General features: G+C 55.1%; 4 protein-coding genes across 4 annotated transcripts; 3 read left to right on the top strand and 1 right to left on the bottom strand.

Moving 5' to 3' along the window:
• Nucleotides 1-1163: 1163 nt before the first annotated feature.
• INS49_013844 (uncharacterized protein) lies at nucleotides 1164-3386 on the top strand (the record flags this gene model as incomplete). Its single annotated transcript, XM_043174537.1, has 7 exons — nucleotides 1164-1201; nucleotides 1908-2059; nucleotides 2170-2218; nucleotides 2275-2426; nucleotides 2507-2638; nucleotides 2697-2855; nucleotides 3217-3386. 7 exons carry the CDS (start codon nucleotides 1164-1166, stop codon nucleotides 3384-3386), a joined length of 852 nt encoding a protein of 283 aa, XP_043021482.1.
• Nucleotides 3387-3496: 110 nt separating this feature from the next.
• On the top strand, nucleotides 3497-6866 carry INS49_013845 (uncharacterized protein; the record flags this gene model as incomplete). Its single annotated transcript, XM_043174538.1, has 7 exons — nucleotides 3497-3686; nucleotides 3753-4112; nucleotides 4183-4629; nucleotides 5389-5735; nucleotides 5782-6035; nucleotides 6102-6361; nucleotides 6466-6866. 7 exons carry the CDS (start codon nucleotides 3497-3499, stop codon nucleotides 6864-6866), a joined length of 2259 nt encoding a protein of 752 aa, XP_043021483.1.
• A 3976-nt stretch (nucleotides 6867-10842) lies between these two features.
• Nucleotides 10843-11175, top strand: INS49_013846 (uncharacterized protein; the record flags this gene model as incomplete). Its single annotated transcript, XM_043174539.1, has 1 exon — nucleotides 10843-11175. One exon carries the CDS (start codon nucleotides 10843-10845, stop codon nucleotides 11173-11175), a length of 333 nt encoding a protein of 110 aa, XP_043021484.1.
• A 990-nt stretch (nucleotides 11176-12165) lies between these two features.
• Nucleotides 12166-15256, bottom strand: INS49_013847 (uncharacterized protein; the record flags this gene model as incomplete). The annotated part of the gene is made up of 3 exons (XM_043174540.1): nucleotides 12166-12908; nucleotides 12971-15066; nucleotides 15138-15256. The coding sequence occupies 3 exons, from the start codon at nucleotides 15254-15256 to the stop codon at nucleotides 12166-12168; spliced, it is 2958 nt and encodes a 985-aa protein (XP_043021485.1).
• Between the last annotated feature and the right edge of the window lie 164 nt (nucleotides 15257-15420).

The raw sequence follows: 15420 nt of genomic DNA on the forward strand, positions 1-15420 counted from the left end.
TCAAGTGTTGGGCCTGGCTCAGGGGTTCGAACTTGGAGGTGTGTGATGCTTGATGCCTGCCTGTTATTCGCCTGATATATGGCTACCTTGGTAGCTTGAGGCAATGTTACGACATTTTAATCCTGAAGGCGTCTTCTCGCAGGCACGATGTCTTCCCGGTTCCCGGTTCGGTCTACTGGTAAAGCAACATTCAGGCCGACGGCCTGAAAGACAACAATGGATTCTTAGCAGTCTCGCAGCACTGAAGGCGAGCGGGATGCAACAGTCTGGGGCCAAGCAACGGTCAAGCAACGATCAAGCAACGATCAAGCAACGGCCAAGATGTCTTGCTGCGAAGCTTGACCGGGAAAGGGCTGCAGGACCAAGACCTTAGTTACCCAACAAGGTTACAAGATGTGCTGTGGCCAAACGACCTGCCCTCTTTGTATGTTCTTGAACTCTGCATGCCACGCCTCTATGAACAACGGCAGATAATAAGATGGCATTCTCATCAACCCCTTCGCGTGGGCTTGGTAGTGGCAATTCAATTCATCGAGCGTGATTTGTGCTGCGGCGCGGCGGCAATCTCGCCCGGTGCGGATAGCTGGTCCGGCAGTTTCCTCCCCTGCCACCTCGGTCTGCTATCGGTGGTTACTGCCTGGCAACAGGGGCTTTTGTCTCTCAAGGCCTAGCTAACTTCAGGCAGGATTCATCTCTTTTCGTCGAGCTTGTTACTACCACTCTGTCGGTCGGTCGGTCCGTCCGTCGGTCCGTCGGTCGGTCCGTCTGTCTGTCTGTCCGTCCGTCTGTCTGTCTGTCTGTCTGTCTGTCTGTCTGTCTGTCTGTCTGTCTGTCTGTCTGTCTGTCTGTCGGATGGATGGATGGATGGATGGCTCGTCCTTATCTCTGGGTCCCAAGGGTCCCATGGAGCTTGCGTTGCAATCATCCACCCTTCTCATTGGTCACGAGTGGTGCCAGATACGACCTCACTCTCGAGAGTCGAATGGAACAGACGAGGATCGGTGTCTCGATTGCCGCGTGGGCTTGGTATGGCAATGGTCACGGGAACATCGTCGCTTCCAGCTCGTCTTCAGACGGCCTGAGCGTGCGTGTCGTGCATTGCGCAATGCCGCCGTCGCGTGGGGACAGGCATGGCTTCACCGTCCGCTAAACACATTGTCAGAATGGTCGACGAAGTTTCTCTCAAGACGGACAACGACAGGTGTGAAGGCATTGGCCTCCCTCTACCCATGCTGCCCTTGCAGTCGACCCCACCAGGCCCCAATCTCGGACCGTCGTCCTCGTTTGGATTGCTTCCAGAAGCTTTGCGTCTCGCCCTTCTGTGCGTCGCCATGGCTCACCCACGCTTCGTTGAATCCTGTTGCTGTCGTCTCTGCCGGAAGACTTGAGGACCCGCTGTCGTGGCCTTGGTTGCTGATAACGAGGTAGAGACCTTGGGATGTGGTTCCACCAACCACTGCTGAAAGAGGAAGCTACCGAAGGCACCGGGGGGGGGGGGGGTTCTAGAGCCATGTGGCGGGAGATAACGAGCATGTCGCATCACCGCCTCGACTCCCAGGTCCAGATCTATGGGTCACCCGCTCTCTGCAGGACGTGTGTCGGGAAGTCGATACCTCTGCCGAATTCGACGGCGAGGTGTGGATACTACATGCCAGTGCGTTATCGCCCATGTGCAGCATGTCGTTACTTTTCCCTCGCATCTTGGCCGCCGGGTATAAAGGCTATGCCAAGCCCATCCTCTGCTACAACGCAGTCCTCTCTGAGAAGCAGTAACATGCTTGTGACCAGGGGGAGTCTCTATCTTTCCGACTGAATCCAAATCTCTATCCGTCGTGGCCGTCGTTCCTGGAAGGTGGGCCGGAAGGCACTGTAACCTCCGAGATCACACCGCACCACGAACCATCTAGGGACAGAACCACTCCATCGCCCCGGCCTTACGATGAGAAGAACCCGGATATCGAGGTCGTGTCCACCGGTCCCGATTCTGACTACGATGATGCTGCTAAGATATACGTGCCGGAGGACAATGAAGAGTTTGTCGACCCTCGTCTGAAGGACTGTACGTTATGATATTAGTCCTCTTGTGGATCACACAACCCTCCTGCTCAAAGCCTTTGTCGGGAAGACGAATGGGACCACAGTCGATAGCAGTGTATTGACTTGTGTTAGATCCGGTCCCTCTGGTGGCGAAGACGGTTGACTTGCACAATGACTTCAAGTGAGTGGGCCCTTTTGGACCCTACCTCGGGAGACGCCTGTCTGACAGGACCGCAGCCAGCCTATTCTCACGTTCCGTTTCTGGTTCCTGTCCACCTTCTGGGTGGTCATTGGTTGCGCCATCTCGGCTATGTACTACTTCAAACCATACTATCAGACTCTTAGCTCCTATGCGGTCCAGTTGCTGTCGTGGGGCATGGGAGATGCAAGTAAGTGAAATTGATACGAAGTCTTGGAAGTTCTGTTCTGTTCCCACATGGACACAGAGAAGCCACTAACGACGGTACAGTGGCCAGATACCTCCCCAAAAGCACATTTACCATTTTTGGAAAATCATTCAGTCTGAATCCAGGGCCATGGAACGCAAAGGAGCATGCCTTGATTGTTGTTGCGTGCTGCGGTTCTTGTTATGCTGCCTATGGTGGGTGACCGCGATCCCTGGATGCCATGCTCAAGAGGATCGACTGACCCTCGATCAGGTCTTGGACCGCTGTCAGCACTGGAATTGTACTATGGCCGCAAGATCAACCCTGGCTGGGGCATTCGCTTCTTATTGACATCCCAGATGATTGGATACGCATTCACTGGAATATACCGTGATATCTTGGTCCGCCCACCCAAGATCTATTACCCCGGGGGTAAGAAACGCTCTTCACCTAGCCCTAATCTTGACACTTCGAGTTTGGAGCTGACACCGATGCAGTTCTTCCTAATGTGGCCTTGTTTAATGCTATGCATAAGAATCCGTCGGTCACCAAGAAATCCCTGGGGTTCTTCGCCATAGTCGCTTGTGCTACCTTTTGCTACCAATGGATTCCTGGCTTCATATTTCCCCTCCTTTCGTCTCTTCCCTTGCTATGTTACTTTGGACATGGGCAGTGGAAGGCTTATTTGATGGGCTCGGGTAATTGTAAGTTTGGTCTAGAAACTGGCCCCAGTGCCCGTCGGGCATCTTGCTTTGAATCACCTTATTTTATTACACAGGCAGCTGGCATTTAGAAGATGGCTTCGGAATGCTCGACGTGACACTGGATTGGAACTACGCGAGCTTCCTCTCCCCTCTGTACACGCCGCTATGGGCCAATGCGCACCAGATCGCTGGGGCGATCTTCTGCTGCTGGCTCCTCTACCCGATCATGTACTTCACCACGATCAACTCGCAGAATTAGCCACCCGCCCCCCCCCCAAATGTCGTCTGGCACGTTCGATCTCACAGGGCAGACTTACAACATCACTCGCATCCTCACGCCTGATTACACGCTCCCTGAACCAGACGGCTATGGACGCTTACTCCCCTCCTCGCTGGTCCACATCATACGCCATGTATTTCTTCTTTGGCTTCGCCGCATCTACCGGCGCCTTGGCTTACTCGATCCTCTGGTACGGAAAGGACTCGTACAAGGCCCTCCGCGACGCGCTGAAGAATGTCCGAGACGACTACAACGATCCATACCTGAAGCTCATGAGCCGTACCGAGCGGGTGCCTCACTGATGGTACATTGCGCTCTTGGTCCCCTGCCTGGCCTTGTCCCTAGGTTGTATCTACGGTGCGGATATGGGTCTGCCATGGTGGGGATTCGTCGTCATCACGCTCGTCTCGGTCATTTGCACTTTTCCGAACGGTATTCTCTGGGGTGTTGCCAATGTTCAGGTCGGCATGGCCTTTCTCTCAGAGCTCATGGCTGGCGCCATGTTCCCGGGGAACCCGACGGCTGTCCTCACGTGCATGACGCATGGACGCCAGATCCTGGAGCAGAATTTGAATCTAACTTCCGACTACAAGTTTGGGTTTTACATGAAGATCCCAGAGAAGGAGATGTTCTGGGGCCAAGTCTATGGAACTCTTCTTGGACCATTCGTCAACTACGGTATCATGCGTCTTGTGACAGATCGTAGTAAGCAATCCTTTGAAGATGTAATGCTTTTGGAGGCTGAAGTAGGAAGGAGTCGCTGACAAAACCCCAGTTGGCAAGGAGACCCTCACTGGGAAGATGGACTCGAACGCATGGCTCGCCCTGAAGACGAAGAGCTGCTACCCTCTCTCAGTGCTCTGGGGTGTCCTGGGCCCCAAGGTGCTCTTCGATAAAGGCTCCCCTTACAGTTGGATCTACTACTCCTTCCTCATCGGCCCTGCTCTGGTGACCATCACCTATGTCGTTCACAAGTACAAGCCCGGCTGGAGTATCGAGACACGCTGCAACATGGCAATGATTCTCTACGGCGGCACCATCTTCCCTGTCTATGAGACCACGAACCTCATGACATCTGCTCTGCTTTCTCTGGTGTTTATGGGCTACATCCTTCGGGTGCACCCTGTGTGGTTCCGGAAGTACAACTACCTGCTGGGGACTGGTCTCGACCGCGGAACGCAGGTCTGCGCCACCATCATCATGTTCGCTATCGATTTGCCAGGTGTGACGATGCCAGCTTGGTGGGGCAATAACGTGAGTTCCCGAATCTCGGAGGGAAAACAACGTGTGGGCTTCGGCTGACTTGATTATTTTGACAGGCCGATTACACTGACCGCCGTCGAGCCTACCGCCAAATGCAATGAACTAGCTGCAGCATTATGAGCCATTGTCTACTGTATGAGCGGCGTTTCGCGGGATCCGGCCTCTAGCATTGGTGACTGTGGAAACAACGACTGAGTACAAAAGCACAGTGTGCGTGTTGTGATGACCAAGTCAAGGGGGTGTGTTCAGAACGCGTGCCGCAGCTTCTGAGTCAATAGATTAATGACCTGTGCACCAGGGGTCAGAGTGTCTTCTCTGCCGCTCTGAATTATGTTGCCCTGCCTCGCTCAAAATTTGGGCTGTAAACCAGTGTACAATGATCAGTACTGCCTGAGGCTCTCTGAGCATCCTCGCTCCTGTTCCTATAGGTCGTAGCATGCTTGGGCATCTTAATGAGAACGAGTGATACAGTCTCGGAGAAATGCTGCAGCTCGTACCTGCAATTGGACGATATGTTATGTCTAGGTTTCATGGACTAGTAAATGTGACGAAGGGGAACATTACAGGGAATGTGTCAGCATGTAATTGTCTAGTTTCGACCCCGCCCCATAGCTCTCGGTCTCGGTAGTTGTCCTGCTTATCCAACCTCGACTCATCTTGTGCTTTGTTGTTGCAAACGTGTCGGAACAGATTCAGACTGACTGAATCAAGATGGCAGCTGAGAGCACAGAACGCTTCGACCCTGACAAGGAGTTCCCGATCATCACTCATGGGCTGCCTTATCCGGAAGCCTGCGCAAAGCACCTGGCCACGACTCTCAACAGCCTCAAGCCGTTCCTGGTGATATCTGAGTCGCTCAGCAAGACGACAGACGTCGTCGAGAGGCTTAATTCGTCTCTGAACAGCGGTAATGTCAGGGTCGTCGGGACTCATATCGGCATGCGACCGCACACGTACTACTCCGAAGTCCTGCATGTATTGCACGAGGTGAAAGACTCGGGGGCAGACGCCATCGTCACCGTTGGAGGCGGAAGTCTCATCGATGGGGCCAAGGCCGTCTCTTTTGTAAGTCGCCCGTGACCACAGTGAGTCCTGGTCTCACCAGCCCCAGGCTCTGGCGAACGGCGTCAACAACATTGATGAAATGGACCTCCTCTTCCGGACCAGCCTTGCACTCAGGTACAACAAACCCATGCCTGAAAATGCTCCGAAGACAGTCCATAATTCTGTCGTTCCTGTCGTGTCCGTCACTACGACCCTCAGCGCCGGCGAGTTCAACCCACCGGGTGGCGCAACCAACGATGCCACGCATCACAAGCAGATTTTCCAGAACCCGGGAAGGGTAGGCATATCTGTCATTGTTATGTGGGTATTCTCGGACCAATTGAGATATACTCGAGACCACAGCAACACTCGCTAACATGGTTTCAGGGACGCTGCCCTCACACGGACAACTCCGCAGAAAGTGTGGCTTTCCACCGGTCTGAGGGCCGTGGACCACTGCGTAGAGACAATTTGCAGCTCGAATCCCAACCCTGATGGTACAAGGCATTCGCTCAGGGGACTCAAGCTGCTACTCCCAGGCCTGCTGAGGACAAAGCAGGAGCCGAACGACCTTGACGCTCGGTTGAGATGCCAGCTGGGTGCGGCAGAGAGTATGCGCGCGGCGAACCTCTATGGAGTCAAAGTCGGTACGTCAGACTACTTCCAGGCTCACAGACCTGGCAGAAAAGTCCTGCTCTCGTACAAGATCCCCGTCGCCATCCCGGACGAGTGAGCTGATGGAAGACAAAAGGCGGCTCGCACGGGATCGGGCACCAGCTCGGCCCCATGGGCGTCCCCCACGCCGAAACGACGTGCATATGTCTCCCCGCCGTGCAGAAGTTCAACGCAAAGATCAACGCGCAGCAGCAGACCCTCGTGGTAGACGCCTTCTGGCACGACCCAGACGTCGCAGCCGCGCTCACCAAGCACTCGCTTGTGAGGGGGCAGGCTGACCTGGGCGACGCCCTGGACGCGGTGATCCGTGAGCTGGGCTTCCCAAGAACCCTGCGGGAGTACGGCATAGGGAGGGACAAACTCGAGGCCGTCGCCGAGAGCAGCCTTAAGGACCCCTGCTGCCAGTTCAACGCGATCCCTCTGGAGAGGAAGGAGCAGGTGCTGGAGATCCTGGAGATGTGTTTGGGTGACCAGTGAAATGTTGCCTAGCCCAGCCCCCCTGTTTCAAGATCGAGGGTTGGTGGTTAAATGTGATATCGTTCTATTCCCAAGTCATCGGATAAGCAAAAGCTCACACGAGAGCATCGTGGATTTTCTTCCGGGTTCGAATTCGGCGTCGCCCGCGCGGCCCCTGACCCGGCTTACTGGCCAGTTCACCCCGGGACAGGTTGTGTGGAATACAGCTTATTCTGCCCAGGCTTTCTTGATGCCTTGATAGGACCTCATCGGCCTTCGGCACCATCCCTATGTCTGGACGGCCCGGTCCGCGAGGCTTTTTTCCTTGGAGGATCGGCAATATGGAGAGGTAGTGAGAAGTCATGTAGTGCTGATCGCAGACATAGGAGAAGCTGGCTTCTGAGATGTGAATTATCTCTTCTCCTTTTGCTGTCATGGGCCGCGAACCGCACCATATCGACTCTGCTGATGTCGGCGGGATTTTATCGGGTCCAGGGGGTCCGATGCTTCTGTGGTGTCGTGTTCCTCTTGCTAAGTGGGCGGCAGGCATGCCACCGTGGGATGGGACCCAAGTCACGCCGTTGCCTGTCAACCTTTTCAGGTCTAGGACAAGATTGGCCGTAATCCGACACATGGACACCCCCTTGGGCGACGACCTCCACGTAGATGCTGTGCAACGTAATACCCGGAAGCAGAGGCCAGGAGTGCTGGCGCGGGCAACACTTGGTTGTGGCGCCAACTCGCAGCATGATTTTGAAGCCCGAACGAATCAGGGACTTGTCTCGCACAGCTTCTCGGCTATCAAGACATGCTGCACATGCACGCCACCCGATGACAGGCTTGTAGGGCTGAAACTGGGCGGGAGGCCATCAAAGCAGGCTATGAGGCCCCCTGTGTGCCAATGTATCGTCCAGCGCGTGGCAAATCTTGCGGACCGCCTTCTTGATCCATGGCTGTCGTGGGGGCCAGTCGTGATCCCATCACCACAAGAAAGGGGTCGATCCCGCAGATCAGCACCTGTGGGCGGCAATTATGGTGTGTGGGGGCATCTTTTCTCTTGGTTCCCAATAATTCCTCCAGATCTCGAGCTCGTGATTCCTCGGCGACCATATGACAACCAAATTGCTCAAGATTGAGATTCAACAAGGCATGTGCGACATGTTCGAAGGTATCACAGAACAATAGGCATGGGCCGCGAAGTCTCCACATGGGGAGGACAACCGCGACATCTACCTACCACGAACAAGATAATCACGTAAGGAAGACAAGCGAGTCATGAATGAGAAGCCCGGCCAGGTCCGGGAGAGGTGATTTTCTATGTCAGTGAAGTTTGTGTCTCCCATGTCCACCTCGGGGGTGTGGGATGGGTGCCAGCGGGAACTCAGGGGCCGAACTCGGTGGCAGCTGAAGTTCGATGCAGCGCGTAAGCTGTGTACCATTCCACAACATCTCAAGCCAAATGAGTCCAACCCTTGTTGCCCAATATCCCATCGGCATTCGCCGCCATAGAACGGCAGCTCCGGGCGAGAAATTATTCGGCCAAACATGATGGAGTGGCTGACCTCGTTGAAGGATTCCCGGGCAGGATTGTGGGGGAAACGGCATAGATATGCGATGACTAAGGCATGTGCGACACGAACAGTGATCTGAACCAAGTCTGCGAGATATACTCATGTGGGAGTACAACAAGGTTCATTGATACAGGGGTGGACAGAGCGTTAGGTAGGATGTGACCAGCCGTTGTTCGAGTATCGTCAGCCACCGTATCACCAAACCCGAGGTCCAACGCGCTATCCTCTGTCTCATGCATTTGGACGAGAACTTCTCTGTTCATTGCCACCCTGAGCAGGAGCATGAGCTCGACCCTGGCCATTCGCTCGATTCCAGAGGCGCTCTATGAGACTACTGCTGCTGTCGGCTGTGTGCATCCTCAAACGTTCATCTTGAAGCTGCTGTAGCTCTTCCGACGTCAAATCTGTTCGGCGTTGGGAGCTGAAATGATATTAGAACCATTTGACTCCCATAATACACTTAGAGCGGCATACCCGTCACACGCACTGAGGTTGACGTCGAGTGAGGAGGAACGAGTCTCGGACATGATGACCTGCTGTTGGCTCAGGCGTAGAATTCTCTACTGAAAAAAGGGCTGTGCTTGGTTTCTCATCTGATTGCCCCGGACACAAGCTGGACTTTGCAAGGCGTCCCATCCTTTATAAAAGAAGGCTCGGCTCGACCATCCCACTGGGCAATCAAGGCCTACATGAAGGCACTGGGCTTGGCACGTTGGAGGTGTGCTTCAATGGCGTCACGATGCTGGCGCGTTCATGACACTGTCAGATATACGCATTCTAAACTTGGCTGACAGCCTAAGAGTTGCCTGTGTGCGGTGGTCTTTAGGAAACACAATCTCCGCCAAAGCTGAGGACTCACGCTTGGGGGCGGGGGCGCCTACCGGTGTACACACTGCGATTCGCAGAAAATGCTCATGGCCGGGGCCGGTTCAAATTGGTGCATCTATTCGCGTGTCCGATGGAGCAGGGCGAATTCAAAGGACGAAGACCTGAACGGAAGCACCAGCTGTGCCCTTCGACAGAGGCTATGAGGTTGCCCAGTTTCTGACGAGGCACCGGAGCTCACCGATGAGGTGGCTTGAGCGAGAGTTGCGGGTTTTGAGGAGCTGCAGGGGAGATGGGGATGGCTGGCCGCCCGGCATGCGGCCGCGCTTCGTTGGGAGACTTCACCGGTGCCACAATCTAACCTGCAGAAAGCGCCGCTTCTCAAGACTCAGCTATTCCGCTTATGCGACCTCGCAGGTGTCCACACCATCCAAGCCCCCCCCCCCCTGTCATAGCAATATCGAATTGGCCGCATACTTGAGCTTGAACTTCCGAGACAGCCACATGGGAGTACTGGCATGCGGATTCCTCTGACTTGGGCCCAGCACTCGGCTAAAAATGCTGCAGTGGGATTTGTTGCCTCGCTGGCAGGCGACAGGAGACGTCGATAGATTTCGACGTTGCGAGCAAAGTAAATGAAGACGTCCATGACTGCATGTCGCCACAAAACTGCTCTGACTTTCAAATCCGTATCCGCAGGACCCAATGCAGACCTCGTACATTGACATGCATATATCTCAAGTGAGATGACTGATTGGTCGTGCCTGTGCACGATTGAGAAGGTGGTTTCAAGCCTCAAGGGGGCAAAAGTGCGTGTCGACAACAACTTGACGGATTTGGCCAATCGTATAACATGGTTTTTGCCCCACTCTGGCTTGGGACGGCCCATGCCAAGCTGTCTGCTGGCACCCTCTATTCCGAGGATACGCATTCACCCCGTAACCATTGTGCTCGCAGCTGATGATCACTTCTATCACGGCTCCCCATTCACATCTACACAACAGGTCTATTTGTGGCGGCGAGGACCTACAAAGCTGCACATTCTGGGCCGAGGATCGGCACCTGCCGTCTTTGTTCACAGCGCAACGTGGCTCATCGCTCTTTGTTGCGCTCAGGGGCATCACAACAAGGCTATTGTCCTACCGTTGCATTGTTGAGGAGTTCTATTTTCAAGATGGTGATCTGCATAAAAGCCGTTATTACATCTGAGGCTCTAGATCAGCCGTGCCCGTCCAAGAAGCAGACCCGAAACAGATCCAGCATTGCGGTTATAATTCCGCCCTAGACGCTTTCTGGAAAAGAGTCAGGCCCATCTCTCCAGAATATTCAACACTACAATGCTCTCTTCCATATGGGAGTCAATGACAACCGTCTTGGCCTCCCTCTTGAGGTTCCTCAACCGCTGGATTTCCAACCGTCTCGTGAGCCAGGCACCGCCCAATCCATACCCATTCGGGACGAGAGAGTGGAGGGAGTACGCAGCCGCCCAGGCCTCTGACCATGAGTTGATGGTCCTGAAAATTTCAGATTTAGAAGCGCAGGTGCAGCAGACAAGTGAGCTTGTGGAATCGCTTGAAGCGTTATCTTCTCACCAAGACACAATGATTCGAGACCTGAGGCTTCAAAACAAAACTCTACGTGAGGGTCCGGACCCTGAGGTTTTCGAGAGGATATGGGAAGACCTCCACAGGCCCCTCAAGAAGCCCGCACATCCTGGCGGACCCGCGCCAGAGAGCTCGGGGAGTAGCAGCGCTCCGGTGGTTTCGGCCGCCGAGTCTGCCCGGACCCGCAGTGGTGGGCCGGAGCTCCCTCCGGGGACGGCGACTGGAACGGTGACTAGTCAAAGGATGGGAACTCGTTCGGGCCCTTTGACACTTGCTGAGGAGCTAGAAGGAAAGTTGGACGCGGCCTCTGAAGAGGAGTCAGAAGAGTGATTTATGGTATGCTGTTGATGTAATTCTTTTGAACGGAGTCGTCTGGAATTCGAGTCGCCACAGCAACCACGAGGATGTATAATGTCTATAAAAGCACAGTGTAATTCAACTGTTGCGATCCAATCGCTCGATTGATCCTGTCATTTCTCTCATTAGCGTGGATTAGTGTGCTCAATCTCGTACCAAGCCACTACTCAAAGCATGCGCGTCAGGACCATCGAGTTTCAGTCACAATTAGCCACGTGATTAATGGTTCATGTGCACTTCCCTCGAAATAGGCAGCAGAGGGCAAGGCCGGTGAGCCCTAATCCCGCGCCGGCTAGGAAGCAGTGACGCTGCACAGAATACTGAATCACAGCACATGGAACGACTCTCGTCCAAGTCTCGTGACTCGCAATGTGTGGCAAATAGCTGGAAATGAGCGGTCACCCACGGCTGGAGAACACATAAAAGCAGAAGTTCAACCCATTATTCCTGGGCCCTTGATTGAGACTGCTTCACGCCCCGTACTCAAATAAACACAACACATCTCAGATGCCCAATATTCAAAGGATTATCAGCTCAAGAGTCAACGGAAAGGAAGTGACAGCGTAAACGAGAGACAATGGCAAAGTCAATGTCCGACGGGGATATCCTATACTGGCTCAGCGTTTGGGTAGGGGTCCAAGCAATCTGCTTGGCCAGCCTGGTCTGGGCCGTCGAGCACATGAAGTACCACAACATCAGCCCGAGCAGTCCAACGGCGGACCCGGTGATAATGGCACTTTGTTGTACCACATGTGTTTGAATAGCAATCATGTTGAGCCCGGTTGTGTGGTATTATTCATCACGCAAGGCTGAGAGTTTCTACAGGACCGAAACACAGGATGATTCGTGAACAAGGGATCGCTTCTTCATGGCGCAAGCGTCAAATAGCCAAATGGTAGAATAGAAATTAGACCTGGATATCTCTAAGCCGTGCCGTCAAATAAATAAGCCTGAGCGCCGGGATCAGAAAAATTTGGACTTCAGGCCTCCCATGACCACGTTCCTCTTCTGCTTTCCAATGAATTTGTTCACATCATCAGCCCAGCCCTGGCTCTGATCGTTGAGGCTCTCCATGTTGTCGCCCATCATATTCAGTTTCTCCGTTCTTTCGTTGAGCTGTCGCTGCAGGTACTCCCCCCATCCTTCTTGACTCGCTGCTCCAGCCCCAGATGAGCTAGCACCGGGGCCTCCCCTGGCCAGCCTCGCCTCCTCCTCCGCCGCCGCGATCATCCGTTTCGAGGCCGGCCTGTCGGGCCCACCAATCAGCAGGTCGAGGTCTGTGGGTGATACGTATTGCGTCCCGGACAACCACTGCACGTTGGAAATCGTTGGCCGCGGCGGTATCATGGCCTCAGGGTTGATGAGCTTGTCGTCATTGTTCAGAGCGCCCTTGCCCTTGCCAGTGCCCCATACGGGAATGATGACAAGCTCGGAAGGCCCAGCCCACCCGATAATGTCTCCGGTCGAGGCGACGATATTGCTAGTGCTCCTGGTGGGGTCGAGCGTGGGGAGCGGGGCCTTGGCGAACTCTTTCAAGCCTGGGAGAGAGAACGCGCGAGCGCTCCCGTCGCCGAAGGTCGCTACCAATGCGAAACCGTGTAGCTCGAACTCGGTGACAGCGGCTGCGTCGCAGAGAACATCGTCAAAGGACTTCGAGGCACCTTTGGAACTAGCAGGCTTGAAAATGCGGGCCTCATTTTGAGTCGCTGGGGCGTGTTAGCCAGTGTTCAGTTCGGAGGGAAGTGGGAGGGGAAGGCAGAAGACTTACCGACGACCAGGACGCCATTAACATGCTGGCCGTTCCTAAGGCCACCCATGACCTCTGGAGTAGCTGCGGCGGGCCGGCCAGTGTCCGCCTGAATCGGGCAGATAGCGATGACCTTGTCGCCCAGATTTGCAACACCGGCCAGTTTGGCTGAGTAACTGTTGCCAGAGGGCAGCAGCTTGAACGTGGCCACTTTACCCTGAGCGGTACCCACAAAACATGCGATGCTGGAGTAGTTGTCATCGTCGAGCGTCATGATTCCGAACTCAATGACGACCGGGTAGTCCTTTGTCGCAGTGGCGCTCGAGTGTCCTCTGAGGAATGACGACCTCTTCTCCTTCTGCGCCAACTCTCCCATGGACCCCTTGAAAATCACGGTGGGACCACGCAGGTCGATGATGCTAACACCGCCACCCTCAGACCCTACAGCTACGAAACCAACGTCAGAAACGCAAAGAGCAGTGATAGGCCCTTGCGCAGTCTCATACAAGACGAAAGGCTGAAGACCTTCCTTCAACGAAGGCTCGGTTCTTGAGCTGATGTCAACCAGGCCACCGGGGTTGCTTTCGAGCTGCTTGTTATCTTCCTGGCCGTAGCTATGATTTCCGCCCCAACGGTAGATGACAACGTCGCCGCTGGTAGTACCGGCAGCGAAATCACCACTGTTTGCTGCCAGGTGCATGGCAGACACGTCGACGTTTTCAAATCGATCGAGAGCCCTGGAGAGATCGACCTGCAACTGTGTGGGGTTTTCCATCTCATCAGCATGCCCGAGGTCCCAGAGGCGAATGGTGCTGTCGGCATGGGCCACCTGGATGATGTTTCTGCCCTCATATCGCCTTCGTGGCTTGGGGGCCTCCGCCCCCCCCTTGAGCAGATCCTCTCCTTTACTGCGCTTCTCCATCATCCCCAGCCATCGACCGCGGTCTAGAGTCGAGACTACAACCTTGGTAACGAAGGGATGCACGAATGACAGCGAAGGGTGAAGTTGGTTGGTGGGGCTGATTGGGTACCCGGAGGGGAAGCTCATGGTGATCAGCTCGCCCGAGGACAGCGTGGCCAGGATCGCGATCGGGTCCTGAGCCCCGGAGAAGTGAGGTGTTGACCGTGGGAGCAAGCAGTAGTTGGTCACGTCGGTGCCTGGTGGAATGGGTAGGAGTTGTTGGCGCTTGGCCTTGAAGTGATCCCCCAGTGCCTGCCAGGACGAGGTTGCGTAGACCGGGGTCTGACCCAGCTCCAAGAAAGTCAGACCTTTTTGTGGCTCATCTGCCGCCTGTCCCCCGGCGATGAGGAGAGCAGTATCGTCTGGATTCTCTTTGCAGCACCATGAGATCTTGGTGAATGGCTGGATGAGTCTCGGAGGCGGAGGACTCGAAGTCACCTGGTCGACACTAGTCTCGTACAGGGACCTCGCCATGACGACCCGGCCATCCTTGGGGTCCCAGAACACAAGACTCCCGTCATCGTGAGCTGTCAGGATGAAAGTGCCGGTAGGGTGCCAGGCAGCATGTAGCAACCTCGGCCTGCGCAAGGAGTCGACGTTCTCCGAGTTGCCGCCTGGAGCCCCTGGTGGCAAGACGTACTCGAAGAACTTGGTGGCCTGGTTCTGTTTGAACGAGTAGATGACAGCGCCGTGTGTGTAGGCTACCAGCAACTTGCCAATGTCGCGAGGGTGTAGCTGGATGGAGACGAGGTGGGCCATGGTGGACTTGGGGTCCTTCTCTCGCCAGAAGTTGGGAGTGCGGAAGGGGGACAGCCTCTCGCGGTCCAGGTCGTAGGCGGACACTTCGCCGCTGGACTGGCCGATGAGGGCCCAGTCCAGCATGGGATCTGTGACGACGCTGACAACGCCGCTGCCACATGGCCCACCAGCGATTCTTCTGGCCGTGTCCAGGTCCCATATCGTCAGCTCGCCCCTGGTGTTGAGGCTGATGAGCCTGTTGGCGGAGAAGTGGAGGCTCCGGATGGAGCCGGGCTTGTTGTGCTGGAAGTACTTTTGTATTCTGCTCTGTCCAAAGACGTATATCTGGCCGTTGCCGAACTTGGACTCGTTGGTGCCGACGGCTAGGAGGGACTGGACGGGGTCGTATGCGAGGCAGCTGTGCGCACGAGTTAGCCTAGCCGTCTGATACCACCACCACCACCCGCCCGTTAAACCTGAACAGCCTACCTGATCTGCGAGTTGATGCCGAAGCGGGCCTGCTCGTCCGGGATGAAGAGGTGCGGGAGGATGGCGGCGGACAGGTCCTTCTGCATGCCCGCCTGCTTTCCACGGAGAAATGAGGCCATCGTGCCTGGGTCGGTCGGTCTGTCGGCGATGCGCTTCCCGTTGAAGGGGGAGGGGGGTTGCAGTTGCGAGATGCAACTTGGGAGTTCACGACATCAGATCAGAAGATTGGGAGTTTGGACGATGGACGGATTGCGGTTTACCATCCTGTGTCTGGTGGGGAGGG

The sequence above is a fragment of the Diaporthe citri genome (genome assembly GCF_014595645.1).
Source record: "Diaporthe citri strain NFHF-8-4 chromosome Unknown scaffold_7, whole genome shotgun sequence".
Taxonomy (NCBI): domain Eukaryota; kingdom Fungi; phylum Ascomycota; class Sordariomycetes; order Diaporthales; family Diaporthaceae; genus Diaporthe; species Diaporthe citri.